The sequence below is a fragment of the Pleurodeles waltl genome, chromosome 5 (assembly GCF_031143425.1).
Source record: "Pleurodeles waltl isolate 20211129_DDA chromosome 5, aPleWal1.hap1.20221129, whole genome shotgun sequence".
Taxonomy (NCBI): domain Eukaryota; kingdom Metazoa; phylum Chordata; class Amphibia; order Caudata; family Salamandridae; genus Pleurodeles; species Pleurodeles waltl.
The window spans coordinates 721,071,340-721,095,112 of record NC_090444.1 but is presented as its reverse complement, the minus strand read 5'-3'; the positions used below and the strand labels follow the sequence as shown (position 1 = coordinate 721,095,112).

The 23,773-nt window shown below is 41.4% G+C and overlaps 1 protein-coding gene across 2 annotated transcripts in view; it reads left to right on the top strand.

The window, feature by feature from the left end:
- The window catches only part of FMN2 (formin 2), a 621,781-nt gene that overhangs the window by 288,289 nt on the left and 309,719 nt on the right, over positions 1 to 23,773 (top strand). For both annotated transcript variants that reach the window (XM_069234681.1, XM_069234682.1), the window contains exon 8: positions 22,037 to 22,098. In XM_069234681.1, coding sequence (XP_069090782.1) covers positions 22,037 to 22,098 — 62 coding nt within the window. The remainder of the gene's footprint in view (positions 1 to 22,036; positions 22,099 to 23,773) is intronic.

The following is a 23,773-nucleotide window of genomic DNA, read 5'->3' as shown; positions in this document are numbered from 1 at the left end:
GTTTTTTTCTAGTCGTATCTGATGATAACCTTTATTCAATTCAAGTCAAGGGAAGATTTTGGCACCATTTAATTGCGTAATCATGTCAGCAATGCGCGGGTGTGGATGTCGCTCTCATTAAATTGCTCTGTTTGCATGGCGCATGTCAAAGCATATGCGCACAGCTACTTCATGGTCCTTTTTAGGCACTACTACTATGGGAAACCCCATGGCATTGAACCAATGAAATTTTCAATAATGTCATGCTTAAATTATGATTCAAATTCTTTGTCAACAGCTTCTTGTAAATGAAAACCAACAAGCCTATGTCTCTCAGCAACAGGAAAGACATCCCCATTAATATACAGTACTACTTTCATAGTCTTCAACTTTCCTAAACCATAAAAGAATGAAGGAAATTGACTTACTATCTCATGATGAGCATTCATGTTGTAATTCACTGAAATCACTCTCAAGTCTGCAGCTGTGTTGAAACTGAGCAAGCAGGCACTTGCCACTGTACCCTCTAATACATGAATCGGTGATTTTTCTTTTGTTTTCTTATGTTTCCCTGTCACCATAAGTGAACCTTTACTCTTAATAGGTGTCGGTGCAGCCCAAGTATATACTTTGGTCTTTGGTAATGTGAGCTGCGGTAACAGAGACAGTTCATTGTACTTTTCTTCAGGCATTATATTTGTCGAAGCACCACTATCAATAATAAAAAGTATTGAACATCCATTTATTTTCAATGTAGTCTTTGGACAGTGTTTGTATGATTTTGTTGCTTTGACATGTTGACAACCAGTCTGAAATGTGCATGTTTTTCTGAGGTAAGCATTGACATGGCACACTCACTTTCTTTACTTTGACTTATTACTGAGGCTGAAGGACTATTTGACAATGATTTAGATGATGGTCGACCTCATTTAGTATGTATTTGCCTCAAACGATGTTGCAGCTTGGCCTTGTGGGCGTGCATCGAACGTTGCTTCTGGAATATTCTTGTGGCAGTTTTGTCTTCACATCATGACACACTTACTTTTTCCTTCACTCCGGACATCACCACAAAATGGTTCACTTTACCGCAGCCTTTGCATATCTGACCAATAGCGGGACACTTTCCTTTGTGTGGAAATTCAAATCCTCATCTGAAACACTTCTTTTTGCATGTAGACATCACTTTGTGTCCTTCAGTATTTTGTTTCAATTATTTTTCACACTCATGACAGACTTGCTCTGGGCACCCCTGGCCTCCATGGCCGCAGCTTGTTTTCCAGCATGTTCCTCAGCTCTGGCAGCCATCAGCAGCATTTGTTGTCTGAATGAATCATACAAGCATCCATCGATCCCTTTAAGACGCAGAAATTCTTCATCATTAAAGTCATTGAACTTACAGTGTTTGATGAGTGTGTTGAGTTCTTTCACAAATTCATCGATTGTTTCACCAACTCTTTGATGTTCTTGGCAGAAAACATATTGTCCATAGTCGACATTTGATACTCAATTCAACTTGAGATTCAACACATTCTTAAGCTGATGGTATGCGACTTCTTCATCAGTTGTTAGCATTTTCTCTAGGACTTATTTCATATCATCACCAGCAAGATTTTTGAGACATTTGATAATCCTCCTATCATCAGTTTCTTCAAGTGCATCAATGAAATCTTCAAATGTTTCTATCCAGGCAGTCCATCTTTCACCAATATTTTGCTTTTTGACAGTGTTGAATAGTGGTGGTGGTTTCAAGAAGGCAGCAGCATTGTAACTGTTCATGGGAGTGGTTGACGTTGAGGGTGAAGCTCTGTCAAACACTGTTGGCTGTCCCTCGGAATCTGCATCATTATGGAGGCCCATTAATGTTTCAGCCTGTGGGTCATGCAGGGCAGGCTTTGAAGTTTCAAACTTCTTCTTGGTCTCCATCAGAGCCCCATTACTCATGGAGCCCTCTGGAGATGTTCTGAGATGCCACCTGGCAGCTTTGATGGTGTGCATCTTCAGGTATTGGACAGCTTAGTAAGCACAACCCCAGTGCTTCTTCTTGGGTCTTGCCACCCGGTGCTGAGGTTCAGATGCTCCACTTATCAAGACGCGAGTAAGGGTAATAGCAGTATGATTCCTTTTTCCTTATTCTGTCAGCCAGAGCCATTTGGTTCTGATAACTGTCTCTAATTGCACTTTGTAAACCTGATTAAATCAGCCTTTAGCGTTAACGCTCATATTGTATAACTTTAATTTGCATGGCAGCGCAGTACCTTTCTGTATGCTCTTGGTCGTAGTTTCTTGGCCAACAATGCATAGACTTTTCCTTGAAACTCTTTTTCCAATTATACTCTTTATACCGGCTGGAGTTGCGCTTAGACTCCACATACGTCAGCTGTCGACTCAACACTTCGATTAAGTCACATGTGGCAGGCATGAGCAATTTGCTTGGACCAGAGCAAACTCTCCAGGAGAGCATTATGCTTAATGTGTAAATCATTCTTGAAACTTTATATGGTTATTATTGAACCACAATTAAATTATCATAAAAAAGGATCAGTATATTTTAAAACGGAGGAGAACCAACAAGGCGAAATGTGTGTAAGCGTGTGAAATTGTTTGGGAGCTTATTTTTTGTCTCTAGCTCGTTTAGTTCTATCTGTGAGGATTTCAAGTTGTAAAACTGTGCTGAGGTCTCTTATAAATAGGATTGAAATCAATTGACCGGGTTATACAAGAGATTCTTTATTAGTGATTGGGGGACAACAGAGGTCAGACTTTTTCACAGGAAGTGTTATATATTGAATTGCACAGTGAATTTTCACAGGGTGAGGGAGGCCAGGAGTGATATTCAGCCCAATTGCATGGTCTAGGCCTGCAAATATTCTATTCATTTTATTAGGAGATGTGGACCAGTTGTGTCAGTGTGTATTCACTTCAAGTCATTCATAAGCAATGTAAAGGTAAAAAAAAGTAAGCCTTATTATTCAATAGTCTTGCTATTCCCCCTTTCCAACTGATCAAGAATTTTCATATAAAGGTCACCTCATTCAAATCAGGGGTGGCCTTTACGTAAAGAGGGTGCAGAACTGTCCGCCCGAACAATCGTTTGCTGCATTAAGGTCCTGGCAGCCTCATTTGGTGCTCATGTGTCTGGTCTGATGTTCTAGCATCCTTGTACTCTTGATGTAGAATTTCAAGCAACTTAATAGAATAAGAGTGAAGTGTTCACAGTCGTCAACAGTGGTTAAGGAAAGAATGAGTGGAGGATCACCAGTTCAGTTGAAATTCAGATGGTAACTTTGGCACACATTTCAGATTGGTTTACAATGTATACACTTTTTTGAAAATGTGCAAAGAGAGCTTATGGATTGTGGATGTCTGAATCTCATCCACACGCCTTGCTGGTGTCTAAACTAATACAATCTCCATCTAGGTGCACATATGGGAATGGTGTTTAAAGTTAGAGAGAATTTAACAAAGATGTGATTTAAAATAGCTGTGGACACTAAGGTGGAATCTGAAACCATATGGAATTGGTGATTGGTTAGATGGTAGCATGCCTGTTGGATCTTTGGCTTCTGGTACCAGGGGCGTACTGTGATTGTTCAACTGTGATTTTAATGTGGACATTTTTATAAGGTCATCGAGGGAGTCAATAAGAATGATTTCTTTTGGAGTCTGTTTTTCGAAACATAGTACTCTGGAAGCCATAGATGAGGTATATGGCAAAGAGTGGGAGGGAAGATTTTCTTTTTAAGATTTTAGAGAAAGTAACTGTAAGAACTTAATTTTATATTGAACTGTATGTATATTATTTTATCAGTGTGTGTACGTTTTTTGAATGTGGACCTCTTCGGAGTTCCAAATCATGGAATAAATAAATAATAATTGAAACCATATGGAATCACTTCCTAGAAGAAAGTAAATCAATGTATGAATAGGTAGAATGAGCATTAAAGAAAAAAGTAAAATATTTAGGCCCATATTTATACTTTAGCGCCGCATTTGCGTCGTTTTTTTACCCAAAATCGGCGCAAACTTACAAAATACAATTGTATTTTGTAAGTTTGCGCCGATTTTGCGTCAAAAAACTTCGCAAATGCAGTGCTAAAAAAGTATAAGTACGGGCCTTAGTACTGGGGAAAGTAAATCTCCAATGATCAATTTATTTAGCACTGGCTAAAAATGCTTTAAATAGTGCACGTGATTTTGTAGGTGGAAACTTACCTGTAGAAAATCTGCCTAATGGTGGATCTAAGATCAAGTTAAAAAATTCACCTGCAATGAGAGGTTAATTCGCAATATTAAGTATTTCTGAATCAGTTGTCTTCCAGAAATTGAGATTATCTCGTGTAATAGCATAACTATTAAACAAGTGAAGAGAGCATTTATCAATTTTGATTTAAACATAGACATAACACACTTCAGAATCACTTTTGAGATTTATAATAGTGAACTATAGTTTTCACGCAAAATGCATAGCCACGCCATTTAGCATCCTTTTGCTGGCGAGGAAAGGATAGTACTAACCCAATTTTTATGATAATATGTTATAATTAGTGTGTTTTGTCTAGAAAACATATATCTGCTTTGTATTTACGAAGGTCATCTTTCCTTTCACTGAGTGCTTTTATCCTTTAAAATTTAAGAAAGCAATTTTTTTATTATAGCCATTAAATATATATACTCACTGTGTGTTATAAGTATAACTTGAAGCAACAAATAGATAGCCCATATAGAATGACAAACAGAACATACAAGATCTATCTGGAACATTGCAACAATGAAGGTACAATCCAAGGGGAAGGTTCAGCTCCTTGACACCTGTGTACAGAAAAGAAAACACAATGGTTATGTGGTGGGAGAGCATCATGTGCAGTTAATAGAGGCTTGAGAAGCTGTAGTGATTGAAGCATGGTGATCCAAGTAAGCAACTAGAACTGCAGATGAAGTGAAGAATTTGGATAAATTGCTTACACAAAGTTACAATATATCCTTGCTGTCACGTTTTGGACAACCTGGAGCCTTTTAATAACATATTTGTGGAGCCTATATACAAAGAGTTCCCGTAGCCCAACCAGGATTGGACCGCATTTTTTCTGGACACAGTCAGGATAATGTCTAAGATTTTACAAAGCTTTCTGCAGGTGCCAAAACAGGTTGGCGTATGTTTTTTGGCCTGTGCATCTATGAAAAGGGACTTATTCAACCACCTCTCAAGGCTTTTGATAAGGGAGGAGGGACTAGATTGATTGCCCAAACATTCTGGCCAGCCTATGGATGGATGGCTGGGGTCAGGTATTTTCCCTAAAACCATCAGCATCAGTTTTTCCCTGTTCAATTTTAAGCAGAAGTTTGCCATCCACTTGGGCGCTTTTTACAAGCAGGGAGACAGCTGATGGGACTGTGAACCTTTTCCCAGCACGAGGGAGGTGACCAATTGTGTGTTGCTGGCATATGAGATAATAAACAGCCCAAACTCCTGAACAATATTGGCCAATGGGTGCAAGTACAGGTTAAAAAGTGTGGGAATGAAGGCGGAACCCTGCGGGACCCTACGTTTCAAAGGAAAGATGTCAGAGTAGCATGAATGTTCAAAAATCTGAAAAGGTCTGTCCTTCAAAAAAGAGGTGAGCCAATTAAGAACTTGGATCATCTTTATGAGATGCTCCCTCTAACACTCACTATTTAGATGTAAACTCCTTATTTATTTCTGATACGATACTGTTTCAGGTTATAGAGTTGATTTAATTTTTATAATGGAAGCAAAATATAATTTGCATGAATCAGCTAGCCTCTAAAAGCTACATGGGTAAAATTATTATCAGAAATTTCAAAAGGAGGTGGTAGGGAGTTAGCTGTCACTTATATCAACAATGTGAAATTTATTATGGTCTGTATGGTGGAGTACTGATAAAACACTTAGGGGGTCATTCCTACCCTGGCGGTCCGAGACCGCCAGGGTAGGGGACGGAGGAAGCACCGCCAACAGGCTGGCGGTGCTTCTGGGGCTATTCTGACCGCGGCGGTGAAGCCGCGGTCAGAAAAGGGAAGCCAGTGGTTTCCCGCCGGTTTCCCGCTGCCCCAGGGAATCCTCCACGGCGGCGCTGCAAGCAGCGCCGCCATGGGGATTCCGACCCCCTTCCCGCCAGCCTGGTTCTGGCGGTTTTCACCGCCAGAACCAGGCTGGTGGGAACGGGTGTCGTGGGGCCCCTGGGGGCCCCTGCAGTGCCCATGCCACTGGCATGGGCACTGCAGGGGCCCCCTAACAGGGCCCCACATTGATTTTCAGTGTCTGCTTGGCAGACACTGAAAATCGCGACGGGTGCAACTGCACCCGTCGCACACCAGCAACTCCGCCGGCTCCATTCGGAGCCGGCTTCCTCGTTGCTGGTGCTTTCCCGCTGGGCGGGCGGCCTTTTGGCGGTCGCCCGCCCGCCCAGCGGGAAAGTCAGAATTACCGCGGCGGTCAATTGACCGCGCTGCGGTATTCTGGCGGGGGAACTTTGGCGGGCGGCCTCTGCCGCCCGCCGAAGTTAGAATGACCCCCTTAGTCTACTACTATAAATATGAATATGCTGTAGTAAAAACCCTTCTACAATATCAGCTTGAAGGCTAATCCTATCATTTTCAGGAGCATTTTTATGGTGTCCTCAGCATTTGCGCTCCTGGCTGCATCTACATTTTACTAGTTGGATGGCCTGGTTAGATAATTTCATGCACTGTTTCTGAATTTACTGGTAAGGACTAGTATAAGCACTAAATTAATTCATTTTGTTTCAATCAAAAAGTATATTTCTCTCAGCCAAGATGAATGTTGGGTAATCGGCTAATGTGACTAAATGGATGGGACACAATAATGTAAAAGACCCACTTCTATCCAACTAATTAATTTACATCCACTGTCTGCACAATCTCTTCAATTACTCCCCCAATTATTATAACAGGCTAATGAAGGGCTCTAATTAGCATTGCTAGAGTCCACCTTCCTGCCAATCGTACTCCTGACAATCTTATAAGAGACCTCCTTTTTTCCTGGAAAGGATGATAACTGAGTTCATGAACCTCCTTTTCAGAACAGTTGCTCTGGTATGCCTGTGTTTCCTCTGTCTTTGACATCAGCGAGGCTTGCTCGTTGACTGTTTTGTGCATCCCATTATTAGCATCTTAGCGGCACAACACCACCCAGACATCCAATATGACTCCTTTGACACCTGGAATGTCCTAGAATGTCAGAGGCCTGAAAAACAAAATTCAAGAGGGCACCATCTTTTACTACATCAAATAGCTCTCACCATAGGTTGTATTTATGCAAGAGACCCACCTATTGATTATTAGGAGCCCCCTCCTAGCGCAAGGCAGTTAAACTAGCATATATCACTCTGGATATACAACAAATTCATGAGACACAGTGGTGTTATTGCATATGCACTTCCTGACACGTCATGAAAGTCAGCCATGATTACCTAGGAAGATTCACAATAGTGGATGGTATGATGGGAGCCACACAATGGGCATTAGCCTCCATATACACACACCACAGGCCCTAGTCAGCAACTCCATAGAGGCACTCGTAACACATATCCTGAATTCCCCAGTGGTTATAAAAATCCCTAGGAGCAACTTTAATTCAGTCATGGATGTGGACAGAAACATAGGCTGAGCACTGAAGGCCTACAGATGCCCTTTCTTGTCTGAATGGTCGCAATACTTAACTCTTCAAGACATCTGGTGCATGACACATCCTGAATCCTCCCAATTCTCACACTATTCTCCTTTGCACAAATTGGCCACAGGATTAGATTATAATTTTGTTCCCTCTAATGATATGGTCGAATTTAGGTGCCCAGTTGCATATAGAAGGGGCACTTGGAGACTGGGGGCCAGATGTAGCAATTTCTGAATTTGTGATTCGGAAATTGTGAGACGGTGCTACTCGCAATTTCCGAATCGCAAATTCGGATGCAGAACTGTGTCTCAGACACCGTCTGCGAATCGCAATGGGGTCGCAAAGACCCACCTCATTAATATTAATGAGGTGGGTCGCATTTTGCCACCCCATTGCGATTCCCTGCACTCACAGGGATGGTGGCCTGCTGGAGACAACAGACCTCCATGAAAGTGACTGCTTTTTAAATAAAGCAGTTTTTTTTTTTTGTATTGCAGCCCTTTTCCTTAAAGGAAAACGAGTTGCAATACAAAAAAATAACAAAACCATTTAGTTTCGTTTTTTCAGAGTAGGCAGTGGTCCATTGGACCACTGCTTGCTCTGAAAAAACATTTTTGGCAACATTCACAAAGGGGAAGGGGTCCCATTGAGACCCCTTCCCTTTTGCGAATGGGTTACCACCAGTGTGACACTGGTGGTAACTGCGAACAATGAGGAACAGCTAAAGACGTCTCTGTACTTACCACGCCTCTCACTTATACAACGATTGCTTGTATCCCCACATTTACGGCAACAAGCACCCAATTCCATATACGAAGTGGGTGATGAAGTCGGGAAGGTCCTGTGTTGGCTGGCCAATAAAGACCAGGGGCTGTGATTTATCCCTTGCTTGACAACAGCCAAGGGACTGAGCTTCAGTGACCCCTAAGGGATGCCCAAGAGTCCACGTGATATTTTGAATCCCTGCAGGTGGTTCAGATCCCACCCTCTGTGGAACACACAAATCTCATTGTAGAAGACCTGTTTATTCAGGCCCCTCCCCTTCCCTCCCCTCCCCTCTGTGGATCACAAATCACTAGATAAACTGGTAAGTGAGAAAGAAATACGTGAGGCTATTGGATGCTTCCCACATGGCAAAACTCATGGGCCCAATCATTTCCCCATAGAGATATACTTTTGAGATACATGCATCCCACTTTACTCTCCACCTCCTGAGTATCTTTGAGGAAGTGCATGGAATAGGGATACTCAAACAAGACCTGAGAGGGCTACTATTACTGAAACCAGATAAGCCTACTAATGACTGCGGATCCTGTCGCCCTATAAACTTGGTTAATCTGATAGCCAAGATACTTGCTAAAGTGCTGACCAACAGATTGTTGACAGTAATACACTGCCTGGTGGGATTTGACCAAAATGGCCTCCTCCCTAACCACAGCACACAACTCTGCCTAAGGCAACTTAATACAGTCGTGGCCAAGTCAATGGATTTCAGGGAGCAGCAAGCCCTGGTCTCCATAAACTTTGAGAAGGACTTCAATTCAGTGCATTTGCCCTTCATGTTCCGCCTCTGAGAGAGGATGAACTTTGACCCAGCGTTCCACCAATACGTAATACTGCTGTACACTGAACCTTTGCCATGCATAAAGGCTAATGGTCTGATTTCAGAGAACTTTATAATCAGATGAGACACCAGACAAAGATGCCCCTTATCCAGACTTCTGCTCTCCTTAACAATAGAACCACTGGCAAAGCACAACTGCATAAGTTCATATGACCATCCTCGATAGAAGATAGGATTTCACTATATGCTGATGTTCTCCTTATATATATTAGCAAGCCCCACAATCTATGCCTCACCTAATGTGCATGTTAAAAATGTAAGGAGATATCTTGTGCTTATCCATAAACTGGACAAAGACTAACCATTTCCCACTGTCTAGGGACCATACTGCTTTGATTACAGACCATTTTAAGAACCTATGCAAAAACAACAAAAGATGGACGGAATGCAGAACAAATCAAACATTCACCCCCAGTCACAGATCTGGGTTTAATCCATCAGTTTTTTTGCTTGCCATGCCATTCCAGCACAGACCCAGCCATATGCAAATCAGTCTTGGCCCTGTTCCCCATGGGAACAGTCCAGCCCGAACTGCCAAGCCTGGTCTTCCCTGGACCAGAAACAAGCATCTATACTTTCCACAGCTTCCCATGTGAACTACTGGACCTCTTTTTCCACAAACTCTGAGCAACTATGCTAAAGTACCAATGGGCCAGCGAGCAACCTTGAATAGCATATAGGAAATGTGTCTCATCACCATGTGCGGGATGTTTGAGATTGGCAGACATACAACTCTATTATTGGGTGAACCATATCCTCTCTGTGAATGACAGGTTATTCTCTCACCACAACAACTCCATGGTGGTGGCGGAACTGGAGTGCATAGAACTGAACAACATCCTACACCTACTATATGGTACGCTTAACAAATCTGATTTTCCCCGGCTGTCGGAAAAACCCTGGCATGTTGGCACTGAGCTCTCAGATGGATCAAGTGAGGTAAAGTTTTGACAGTAGAAACACTACTGTGGGAGGGCTCATGGTTGGAACACACAATTATATTGCCTGGCTTTAGAGCATGAGACCTCATTGACATCTCCAGGCTGAGAAACATCTCGGAGGGAAGACATATCTGGCATTTCTCGTCTCTGATGGAGACCAACAATGTGCATCACATACAACTCTATCACTATCTGCAATTGTGCAATGCACTGAAAGCATATAGAGGCACCCTTTTCAAGCTGACCAACAATAATCCACTGGAGGCAAAAGTCACAATGTCAGCCATAGAGGGCAAGGGCATCTACAGATGTTACTATTCAATAGTCGCCAATGCTTCCAATCCTCTTGGGACACTGCATGATAGATGGGTGCAGGATGTTGGCCCTGTAACTGATGCAAATTGGGGGGGGTGCTAGAATGGTTCCAGGGATACTGTCAATCTTCATAAGACTGTGACTTATTCAACTGAAATACCTACACAGGGTCTACTACAGCCCTAGAAGGCTTAGTAAAATTAAAGAGAGCCTTGACCGCCGAACTGAGCTGGGTACCTTTTACCACACAGTGTGAACATGTCCCATAATACAGGAATATAGACCTTTAATACATTTGATCCTCATGGAGGTTGTGGGTAGAATGGTTATTGTTCACCCTAGAATGGCATGCTTTGATCAAATCGGGGGTCCCTGGTGGCACTTGAAGTTTTGTTCTCCAAACATGACAGAGCATGTCAATGGCAATCTGTTAGGACCTACCCCCCTTTACAGGAATGGGCACGTAGAGTGAACCAGTGTGCCAGAGACAAAAAATATGTGTACAAAGCTGGGGCTGGTCCCAAAAACATGCAAAGAAATGGGTTATGTGGTTGAACTACTCCTCTACAAGAGGAGTCCAGGCAATGGACATATTTTATGTATGCATTGTGTTGCTGCTTTATTTCATTAAGTACAATGTTGTGCTATATTGTAATGCTTGACTTTCTTCTCTCTAGTTTTTATGTTACCTTATTATCAATGGTAAAAAAAATGTATTATCTAATACAAATAAAGGCAAATTATTATTTGACATTTTTGATTATTTATATAATAAAAAATCAGAAGATATGTCTATGAGTATTATTTGGAGTGCTTTCAAAGGATATATCAGAGGTGTTACTGTCTCTCAATGGCACGCAAGAATAAATTATTCAAATCCTAATTCAAATTACAAAAGCTGTAAAGCTTTTTATATCATCATCAGATATTCAACACAAAATAAAATTATAAAATCTATGTTACAAATGCAATACTCCCCTTAAGAAAAGAGCAGGTCTTTTTATTTGTAAGAATTATTTTTTTCAATATAATGGCAATAAATCCAATCACACATTTGCTGACTATTTACGAATCGAAAAAAGATAACATTTCACAGACATGTGCTATAAGATGTGCAGGTGGTCAATTAGTTCTGCCTGCTACTGCAATAGTTAAATAATTTAAATCTTGAATTCAAAATGCATCATATAACATAACTGGTCAATTTCTGCTTAAATACAGGTTACCATCACTAAACACAAGTTGATAGAGATATTCTCTATGCACCTTTGACCATTGAAACAGTTTCCACTGGAATTAAATTCTAAAATATTCCAGCTGAGTTTTATAAAATGTTTATTACACTGTTATCCCCTGTCCTCTTATACTTATTTCACAATTTTGCTTGCAGTGCTTCTGTTGAGGGTTCTTTTAAAGAAGCGACACTTGTCATTCTCCCTGAACCAAGTAAAGGCCATGTATTAGTACCTAAATATATGTCCCATTATTGTCCCATTTCTCTCAGTAATCAAGATTGCAAAATGTATGTAAAACTTCTTGCAACAAGGCTTTCTCAAATGCTAAATAACCTTATTCGCGCAGAACAAGTGGGTTTCATGAATGACAGGTTATAATCTCACAATACTAAAGGTCATATTTATGGCCAAGGTGCATAGTTCAACAAGTCACCTTTCTGTGCTATGTCACAGGGAAAGTGCAGGAATGTGTCATATTTATCCCAATATGGCACATTCATACCCTTTCCCTGGCACTGTCGCACAGTTGGCTACCTAGAGCTAATGCAAGCACCCTTGTACCATGGTTCAAGGATTCCTCAGTTTAATGTAGAATTGTTGTGTATGGGAGGGGGAGCACCTTCCTGCACACAAATAATTCCTGGAGGCTTTTTCCTCTTTCTCTGTATGCTGCAGAATGCAGAAGACATGGAAAGAGGAAACAACAAGGAGGCATAGGTTTTTGGCACATTCCCAGGCCTATCACATCTGGTAAATCAGGGAATGCTTCAAAATCCATGGATGTTGCATGGAATCACCCACTCAGCACCCATGGAATGCCTCCGTGGTGCAGAGTAATGTAATACAGATTTGCATTACGTTGCATTACTTGAGATTTATGAAGCCACTCAAGCCACACAAGGTGGATTTGCGTGGCTTCATAAATCTCATTCTTCAGTTGGATCGCTCTTGTACCACATTGTGTGGTGCAAGAGCAAAGCGAAGCGAAGGAACGTGTAAATATGCCCCTGGATTACTTTGTCATAATCTTAATTCCTTAAACAAAATGTAGTATCCAATAAATTTATTACCTCTAGAAGCTAAAACATCATTTTCAAATATTAAGAGGCACTGGGCAAGGATATCTTTCATCCTGCTTATTATTTTTATCACCAATTTAACCATTGCTATGCCTCATTTGGAACTCCATAGATAACAAAGGTATCACCAGCAAAATGGTTCCTAAAGCAGATGATGTTTTGCTGTTTATTAGAAACCCTTTGTACACTATACCTTTTATACTACATATTATTAATAGTTTTGCATGAGTATCACGAAATACGTTGAATATTGATAAAACTGAATTTTTCCATTAAATGTATTCTGTACAGGGACTTGCTTCATGGTACTGATATTCCCTGGAATTTATCTGATCTTAAGTACCTTGGCATTTATTTCTTTAATACAATTAAACAAACTGTTACCATATATTGAAATAAATGGACATCTAAAATCACAGAGAAATTAGACAATAGTCTTCGTTGAATTTGTCATTAAGAGAAAAAATTGAGGCCATTTAAATAGCAAATATTTGTGAAAAAATTGCAACTTTCCAAGTAGGTTTTTAAAAAAAACATAAATACGATTTTTACTAAATATATTCGGAATAAAACAAGTCCCTTATTAAATTTAGAGTATTACAAATTTCTAAATTAGAAGGAGGATTCAGTATTCCTGACTTCAAGAAATATTATTTCTCTCTGTAAATTGCACAATCGTTTTTCAAACCTGGAAATTTATTTGACACCAAATGGCTTTTAATAAAAAAAAATGAAAAATGTTTTTGCACTATTTCTGTTACGTGCAATTCTCACAGTGGAATTTTTTTTTTTTTTCTTCCATCCTAAATGCACTCTAAACGGCCTAATCTGACATTGATGCAGTACTTTGTAACAGAATAACATCTTTTAAGAAAGTGTCCTTATTGTATAATCCCATGATTAAACTGACTAATAGAGATTAAGGCTTGTATATTTTACATCTCAGATATTTGTCAAAGTAATAATTTGTCAACTTTTGTTGATTAACAAACCAAGTTTTATATTCCTCCTTCTGAATGCCACAGGGTATGTTATTTTATGTAATGCAATTCTTAATGCCTAGCAGTTGCTATAGTCCACAACTTCAAACTTCTGATGATGAACATTTCTTAAGTATACACAGATTCTTGGCCCCCTTGCTTCAACAATGTATAATAGCCGATATCCACTAATCCTGTGAACCAATAAAAATTAGGGGCATTCTGGAATCCTATTTTAAATAATAATCTTACAGTGCAACCGCTGCATGGGGTAGGCTACTAGTAGGGGGTTTGTTGCAGGGCCTGGCGCAGGCAAGTGCCTGTGGCCAACCCCGCCATGCACAACTGAGGGCCATGCACAGCATTGGGTTGGCTACCTCTGGGGTGGTTGGCAACACAGCCTGGCCAATTTCCACTGAATTCCGTGTGAACTGTGTGGTTGATAGCATGCAGCGAAGTTGGCTACAGGGCCTAGTCAGAGGGCAGGCCCCTCAGCCAACCCTCCGCATGCACGGCCTTCGGCTCTTGTGCCCTAACGTAACTATAACTCAAACGCTTGCTATGCACTGCTAATTACCCCATATGTAATATCACTCAAGATATCTTCTATAAAATCCTTGTTGAGATCACTGCAACATTTGGAATGAAATTACTGATGAGAAAACTGTGCCTGGTTGGGCACGGGTAATAGGTATCTTAGGGCATGAATTATAGTAAATTGAGATAACTATAACTGGTGAATTTCTGTGTTTTTTAGAGCTTAAAATGTTACATCATTACCAAACATTTCACCTAACTGTCACATTACTTTGACCTTTGTTTTCTAAAAAATATATACAAAATATGAAACATTACTTTATTCATAATTTCAACAGAAAACCAACTTAAGCTATACAAACCTCAGACATTCAAAAGTTATAGTTATAACACAAAGTTATAATTTGTGCCTGCCCCCAACTTACTATTACATACGCACCTCCATGTATAGTATTCTTAATTCACTAAGCACACTACTGTAACTATAACCTGCAGCTTCTCCATGCAGTGCTTGTACCCTTTTATATTACATCACTAAAGCACGTTAAATTATAGCATTTATAACAAGACTCGTGACATTTTAAGTTACATCATTATTGAGAACACGATCCATTGGATAGGGCTGAGTTAAAGTTAATGTAATGTGCCTAGCAGGTTGAGAGATCTGTGTACCCTGGTTCCTGAGTTATAGTAATTTGTATGTGAAGTGCAAATTATAAATGTAAATGATAACTATAATTTTTCCATTTCTAAAGATTGCTAGTTTAAGTTGTTTTTATGTAGGAATAATAAATTAAGGTTTCCTAACTAACTAATCTTAAACTTTTGATTTCTTCATTGAATTTGTATTTTCTTTTAAGTTGTTTGTAACCATATAATTTTTTTTATTATGGTATTAAGTATTTTTTGTGGGTACTGCTGTAGTTTTGAGATAGGTCAAAGTTCATTATGAATGTTAGCGTCGACTGTGTGATCATTTTGCTTTCACTTGCATGTCCTCAAAAGTACTGTGGTAGCCCTATATAGTTTATAGTGTTGTAGAGTGGAGTATGCTGTCATAGATTAGAGTAGGGTAGAGTGGAATAGAGTGTCATAGAGTGAAGTGGCATATAGTGGCATAGAGTGGAGTAGTAGAGTAGAATGGAGTAGAGTGGAGTAGTGTGTTATGGAGAAAAGAGGAGTAAGGTTGCATGGAGTGGCGTATAGTTGGACTGTCATAGAGTATAGTAGAGTGTTGTTGAGTGGCATAGAGTGGAGCAGAGTGCTGTAGAGTTGAGTGGCCTAGAGTGAAGTAGAGTGTGGTAGTGTGAAGGGAACTAGAAAGTCATAAAGTGAAGTACAGTGTCTTAGACTGGAGTATAGAGGAGTGGTATAGAGTTGAATAGTGTAGAATGTCGTGACATAGACTGTCATTACGTAGAGTGCTGTGGCGTACAGTGGACTGGCATGGAATGGAGTGATGTGTCATATAGTAGAGTGGAGTGGTATAGAGTGGAGTGGCATGTCATAGAGTGGCCTGTCATAGAGTGGAGCAGCACGGAGTGTCATAGAATGACGTGGACTGTCTTAGAGTGGAGTGGCATGTTGTAGTGGAGTGGCATGTCATAGCATGAAATGGCATGTCGCAGAGTGGAGTTGATTGTCGTAGAGTTTTGTGCCAAAGAGTGTCATGACACTGAGGGGGTCATTACGACCCCGGCAGTCGGCGTTAATGTGGCGGTAAGTACCATCAACAGGCTGGCGGTACTTACAGCCATATTATGAAATTGGCGGATTGGCTGAAGCCAAGCCGCCAATGTACCACTTTAACCGCCATGGTGGTAACAGCCGCCAGGCTGGAAATATCCATTTCCAGCCCGGCGGCCGCCATTGTTCCACCTGCGGGATTATGACCTCACCTACTGCCATGGTTTTCTGCCACGAAAACCATGGCAGTATGCCATATCAGTGACAGGAAATTCCTTCCCTGTCACTGATAGGGGTCTCCTCTCCTTCCTTTCCAGTAGCCCCCCATGCCCCTGCCCTACCACTCCAGACCCCTCTCCCCCCCAACGTTCAGGACCCCTTCACATGCACACACGCATACACACACCCATTCCCACATGCTTACACTCATGCATACATCCATTCACATACACATCCGCACACACTTTCAAACATACATGCAGACATGCATTCACATAACACAACATCCATGTACTCACACCTCCATACATGCACACACTCATTCAGCATGCAACACACACCCGCATCCACACACACACACAAACATTCACCGACCCCCACACACAAACACAACAGTTCCCATCCCCCTCCCCTGTCGGAGACCCAACATACCTGGATTCAGGGGGCCCTCCGGCAGGGAACAGGACAGGGTGCTGCTACTGCCAGCAGCGCCCGCCAGCAGAACACTGCCAGGCCGTATTTTTGGTAATAATACGGCTGGCGGCGGTCTACTGGCGTGGAGCTGCTGGTGGCAGCAGCGCCACGTTACCGCCATCCGCCGGCATGGCCACAGCCGGATTTCTGCCATTCTTGTGGCAGAAATCCGGCTGTGATCACAATATGGCGGACGGCTGGTAGCCGCAGCGACGGTCTTTTGGCAGCCGTCCACGCAGCGGTAGGCAGATTTTACCACCAAGGTTAAAATGAGGACCTGAGTGTTGTAGCGTAGAGTGTCATGGTGTATAGTGTTTTGGCATAGTATGCATAGTATGCCACAACACTCTACACCACTGAGTAGAATGTAATAGTATAGAGTGGAGTGACAGAATTGAGTGGCACATCATACAGTGGAGTGGTTTGTTGTTGAGTCATAGACCAGAGTAGAGTGGCATAAAGTGGGAGGGCATAGAATGTCATAGAGCGCCATAGAATAGAGTGGCATAGAGTAGAGTAGAATGTCATAGAGTGGAGTGGCATGTCATACACTGGTGTGTTGCCAAGTTCAGAGAATGCAAGGGTGAAGAGTGGAGTGGCATGTCAGAGTGGATTGGCGTGTCATAAAGTTGAGTGTTGTACAGTAAACTAGAGTTGAATGTCAGAGTGGAGTGGCTTGTCATAGAGTACAGAGGTGTATCGTAGAGTAGAGTGGCATAGGATGGAGTAGAGTGACATTGAGTGGAGTGGCAGAGAGTGCTTTAGAGTTTTGTAGAATGGAGTGGTGTAGAGTGGAATACCACATTGCAGGTTGGAGTGGCATGTCATAGAGTTGCATGATGTAGAGTGTCTTAGAGTGGAAGGGCGTAGAGCGGAGTGGCATGCAGTTGAGTGAGGTGCCATTGAGTGGAGTGGGGTGCTGTAGAGTGGAGTGGAATGAAGTGTTGTACAGTGGAGTGGAATGTCCTAGAGTGGAGTGTTGAGTCGTAGGTTGGAGTAGTGTGCAATAGAATGAAGTGGTGTGTCTTAGAGTAGAGTGCTGTCTCAGAGTGGAGTAGAGTGAAGGCTCATAGAAATGGAGTAGAGTCTGGTAGAGTGGAGTGACTTAGAGTGGAGTCGTGCATCCTAGAATAGAGTGAAGTGGGTGTCCTAAATTGGTGTGTCCGAGAGTGTCTTAGACTGGAGGAGCGTAGAGTGGAGTGGCATAGAATGAAGTGGCATGTCATAGAGGAGTATTGTGTTATAGAGAGGAGTGCTGTAGAGTAGAGTGAAGTTGTGTATCATAGAGTTAAGTAAAGTGGTGTAGAGTGGAAGGGCATAGTGTGGAGTAGATTGCAGAATGGCATAGAGTGGTGCATCGTAGCGCATAGTGGAGCAGTGGAGTAGTGTGTTGCACTGTAAAGTGGCATGCCATATAGTGGAGTAGCATGTCATAGAGCAGAGTAGTGTGGCACAGAGTAAAGAGGCATAGAGTGGAGTAGTGTGTTGTAGAGTGGAGTGGCATGTCATACACTGGAGTGGAGTGACATGACATATAGTGGAGTAGCATGTCATAGAGCAGAGTAGTGTGGCATAGAGTGGAGAGGCATTGAGTGGAGTAGTGTGTTGTAGAGTGGAGTGGCATGTCATACCCTGGCATTTTATTGAGTTCTTAGAGTGGAAAGGTGTAGAGTAGAGTGGCATGTTGTATAGTGGATTGGTGTGGAGTGTCATGGAGTGGAGTGGCACATCACAGAGTGGAGTGTTGTGGCTTGTTGAATAGTGTTGTAAAGTAGAATGTTGTAGAGTGGAGTAGGGTGGTGCAGAATGAATGGCATAGAGTGGAGTAGAGGTTTGTAAAGTGGAGTGGAATAGAAAGAAGTAGCGCATCGTAGAGTGGAGAGGCATGTCATTGAGTGATGCGTCTTAGAGTGTCTTTGAGTGGAGGGGTATAGAGTGGAGTTGCATAGAATGGAGTGGCATGTCACAGAGGAGTAGTGTGTCAGTGACGAGTGTCATAGAATGGAGTGAAGTGGTGTATCATAGAGTTGAGTAAAGCTGCATAGAGTAGAGGGGCACAGTGTGGAGTAGAGTGTAGAGTGGAGTGGCATAGAGTGGAGTGGTGCATCATAGGATAGAGTGGAGTGGTGTGTCATACAGTGGAGTGTCAGAGTGAAGTGGTGTGTCGTAGAAAAAAGTAAAGTGGTATTGAGAGAAGAGGCATAGAGTGGAGAAGAGTGTTGTGTAGAGTGGAGTAGTTTGTCAGAGAATGTAGTGGCATATCAGACACTAGTATGTTGTTGAGTTCTTAGAGTGAAAGTGTGTAGAGTGGAGTGGCATGTCATAGAGAGGAGTGGCGAGTCATATAGTGGAGTGGAGTGCTACGTCAGAGTAGAGTAGCATGTCAGAGTGGAGTGGTGTGGAGTGGCATGTCAGAGTGGTGTGGGATATCAGAGTGGAGTGGAGTGGAGTGGAGTGGAGTGGTGTGCTGTAGAGTGTCGTAGAAAGGAATGGTGTAGTGTGGAGTAGAGTGATGTAGAATGGACAGGCATTAAGTGGTGTAGATTTTTGTGTAATGGAGTGGCATAGAGTGGAGTAGCGCATTGCAGAGTGGAATGGCGTGTCATAGAGTGGCGTGTCGGAGTATCTTAAAGTGGAAGAGCATAGACTGGACTGGCATGTTGTGAGGTGGCATGTCGTGGAGTAGAGAGGGGTGTGGTAGAGTGGAGTGGCAGGGAGTGCTGTAGATTGGAGTGGCGTGTCATAAAGTGAAGTGGCTTGTCATAGAGTGGAGTAGCGTGTCATAGAGTGGAGTGATGTGGCATGTCAGAGTGTAGTAGAGAGGCATAAAATGGCAAAAAATTTAGTGGCATAGAGTGGAGTACAATGTTGCAGAGTGGAGTGGTGTAGAGTGGAGTAGCACGTCATAGAGTGGAGTGGCATGTCATACATTGGTGTGTTGTCGAGCTCTGAGAGTGGAAAGGTGTGAAGTGGCGTGGCGTGGCATGTCATAAAGTGGATTAGCATGTTGTAGAATGGAGTGGTGAGTCATTGAGTAGAGTGATATGTCATAGAGTGGGTTGACATGGAGTGCAGTAGAGCAGAGTAGTGTCCTAGAGTAGTGTGGCAAGTCATAGAGTGGTGTGGCGTTTCATAGAGTAGCATGTCTTAGAATGACGTGTCATAAAGTGGAGTGGCAGTACCTACTAGATAATTTCACAAAATTACTGCAGTACTTTGTCATCTTTAGTAAAAAAAATGTATAAATCAATAAAAATACTTTTCTCTAACTCTATTGACTTTTGAAAATTGCTTCATTTATTCCTGTGCATTACAAAAAGAGTATTAAGCTATATTTCCTGTAAAACATTGAAGAAATACAAAGTGTATTCTAAACAAGAGTGACTTTTCTTTATGCAAGGGCTTTGATTAAGCAATAATATTGTGGTTTGCCACCGCTATGTACCTTGGTATACCACAATGGTGCCATGGTATACCACTAAGTGTGTGTCCCTTATTACTTAACAACAACTGAATACATTCAGAGCAAACACGTAAAGGCCATGTATTAGTACCTAATTATTGTCCCATTTCTCTCAGTAATCAAGATTGCAAAATGTATGTAAAACTTCTTGCAACAAGGCTTTCTCAAATGCTAAATAACATTATTCGCTCAGAACAAGTGGGTTTCATGAATGACAGGTTATAATCTCACAATACTAAGGGCCATATTTATGGCCAAGGTGCACAGTTCAACAAGTCACCTTTCTGTGCTATGTCACAGGGAAAGTGCAGGAATGTGTCATATTTATCCCTTTATGGCACATTCATACCCTTTCCATGGCACTTTCGCACAGTTGGCTACTTAGAGCTAATGCAAGCATCCTTGTACCATGGTTCAAGGATTCCTCAGTTGAATGTAGAATTGTTGTGTGCGGGAGGGGGAGCACCTTCCTGCACACAAATAATTCCTGGAGGCTTTCCTCTTTCTCTGTATGCTGCAGAATGCAGTAGACACGGAAAGAGGAAACAACAAGGAGAAATGAAGGTGGTTCTCCTTGTTATGCCTCACCTATGGAGGCATAGGTTTTTGGCACATTCCCAGGCCTATCACATCTGGTAAATCTGGGAATGCTTCAAAATCCATGGATGTTGCATGGGATCACCCACTCAGCACCAATGGAATGCCTCCGTGGTGCAGAGTAATGTAATACAGAGATTTGCATTACATTGCATTACTCGAGATTTATGAAGCCACACAAGGTGGACTTGCGTGGCTTCATAAATCTCATTCTTCAGTTGGATCGCTCTTGTACCACATTGTGTGGTGCAAGAGCAAAGCAAAGGGACGTGTAAATATGCCCCTGGATTACTTTGTCATAATCTTAATTCCTTAAACAAAATGTAGCATCCAATAAGTTTATTACCTCTAGAAGCTAAAACTTCATTTTCAAATATTAAGAGGCACTGGGCTAGGATATCTTTCATCCTGCTTATTATTTTTATTAGCAATTTAACCATTGCAATGCCTCATTTGGACCACAATGGTGCCATGGTATACCACTAAGTGTGTGTCCCTTATTACTTAACAACAACTGAATACATTCAGATCAAATAACAAACAAGATCATTTCCACAGCATAATCAATATTCCTGACACATGTCTTGTTAATCAGTGCAGCCATTTTGTCTGTCTAAAAAGTCTATGGAAAATGCATTGGTGGACAAACATTGTCAGCTACTGTAAAAAGAATAGGTCTGCAAAGTTTTGTGGACATTCAAACGGTGAACAGTGACAAAATTATTACCAAGCAAAAATCTGAGGAATTCCTATCTCTTGGAATCCTAAACATAGCTCCAGAATAAGTATAATATATAATCAACATATGATTTATACTAGACTGTGCTATCACAGGACATCCAGGTTTGGGAGAACCCATAGCACTGTGAGACTTAGAAAACACTTCAAATAACCTTTAAAATGCAGTAACTTAGAATGGTCAAATGCCCCAATAAATGCCCATGTGATGCTCTCATGATTTATTGTCTTGGTCATATTCAATGGAATTTGTTTGTTTTGAGTCAACGGTTCAATGCCATAATTTACATCTTATTCCACCTGCTTTCCTGTGCACTGCATTCCACATAGCATCATTGAAACACAACCATTTGAATCCTCACTTGTAAGATGTCTGAATTTATGTAAGATATAGTCATACTTGTGCTGGTTGCTTTGAGGCTGTTAGCAATATGGTTTTGTGTGTGCACTAGCTAAATTTAGCTTCACAAATAATGTACATTTCTTATATTGGTTATGATTTATTTCTTGCACAGCCATTTTGAACTTGGACAACTCTGTGGTTGATCTGGAGACCATTCAGGCACTCTTTGAAATTGTGAGTAGCAAATATTTATGTACATCTCCAAGCATATTATATTTATATCTAATTTGTCGTTGTGCTATATGCTGGTTACTGCAATTGTATAACAGCATGCATAAAAATAAAGATACATTCACATATAGATAATTCTGAAAAATTAAATTGTGAGTAGCAAATATTTATGTACATCTCCAAGCATATTATATTTAAATCTAATTTGTCACTTTGCTATATTCTGGTTACCGCAATTGTATAACAGCATGCAGAAAAATAGAGATACATTTACATATAGATAATTCGGGAAAATTAAGTTGGCAATCTAGGTTGAGATCCAAGTTTCAGATAAATGAGCTGGCTAAAGGATCTTGACTAGGATCTTTTCATAGCACAGAAAAACACATATTACTTTCCTGATGTTTAGTCAGTGCTTAATTCATGCAGGCATTTGCCAATGGTTGGCACCAGCACTTATTTGTCAACCAACGTAACATATTACTGACAGTGAACCACACAGTGGTGCTGTCTGTCTGTTTTTCAAAAGAGCACATCAACAGATTGTTTAAAACTTCAAAAGACACAGCCTTTGGCAGCACTGCCAGGGTGCCAGTGCTGGTAAAGCTGCAGTGGCCTCCTGTGCAATAACTTGGGTCCTGGCACTTAATTTTGTACAAATTAAACACTGTGTTTAGTTAACACTTACTTGAGCATATACTGCATAAGGAGAAAAGGAAGACTGTCTGAAATGTGGCAGAAAACAGCCTTGGACCTACAAAGTCTCTGCATTAATGATCTTGGAGATTATGGCCACCAGAACACTCACCTTGGCAGTCTCAATCTAAAATGGGACATTTACAAGTCTGAAAGCCACAAGCCAACCATCTTTATGCAGAGGCACCCTTCCAAGAACAGACAAAAGCACCCAAGTAGGTGCAATAGAAAATGAAAATGAGACAACTCAGCTCACCAATTACCTGCCCAGGGCTTCCCCTTTTATAGGGCACACACTGGAAGCAGATTTAGAAACAGCGGTTGGGCATGGAACTTGTTCATTGTACTCTCAAAACTACTGGCTGGGCATGCTTTAGCCAACAATATTATTCCTGGGAGCAGGCTCAGGAAAAATGTACCCTCATGGAAACCATCTTCCGCCAATTAAAATATTATTAGTCTTACTCCTTTAACTGTGGTCTAAGCTCTTGCTTTAATCCCTCAGTTTCAGTCATGGGTCGATCCCCTGTATTTCTCTGTTGAGTTACAGAGTACCATGTATTTCTTAATTCATTAACGGTTCATGCTATGGAAAGCTCATTTTCTCTGTTTGCATTCAACTCTTTTTTTATAGTTTTTTTATTAGGTTAAAATTAAACAAACCAAACACAGCAAGCAGATTAGGGGGAAGAACCCCCACGGTTCAAGTCAAAAGTAAGTAAAGACAGAGCAAGAAAAGCATAAATACCAAAAGAAGAAAAGGGAAAAAGCACAACAGTATGCTAGTATCATTCCTTCCGAGATAACATGAAAACAATAGAGCAATGGGGAAGTGGAAGTTCTAAATTTCCCAGTTAAAGGTCCCCCAAGTTTTGTCAAACTCCTTGAGAGCAAATTCCCCTATTTTAAGCTAATACCAATTCCCAACCGTAGACGTGCCAAATTGTTTCCTACCAGGTATTAACTTGCGCGGAGACAGCTG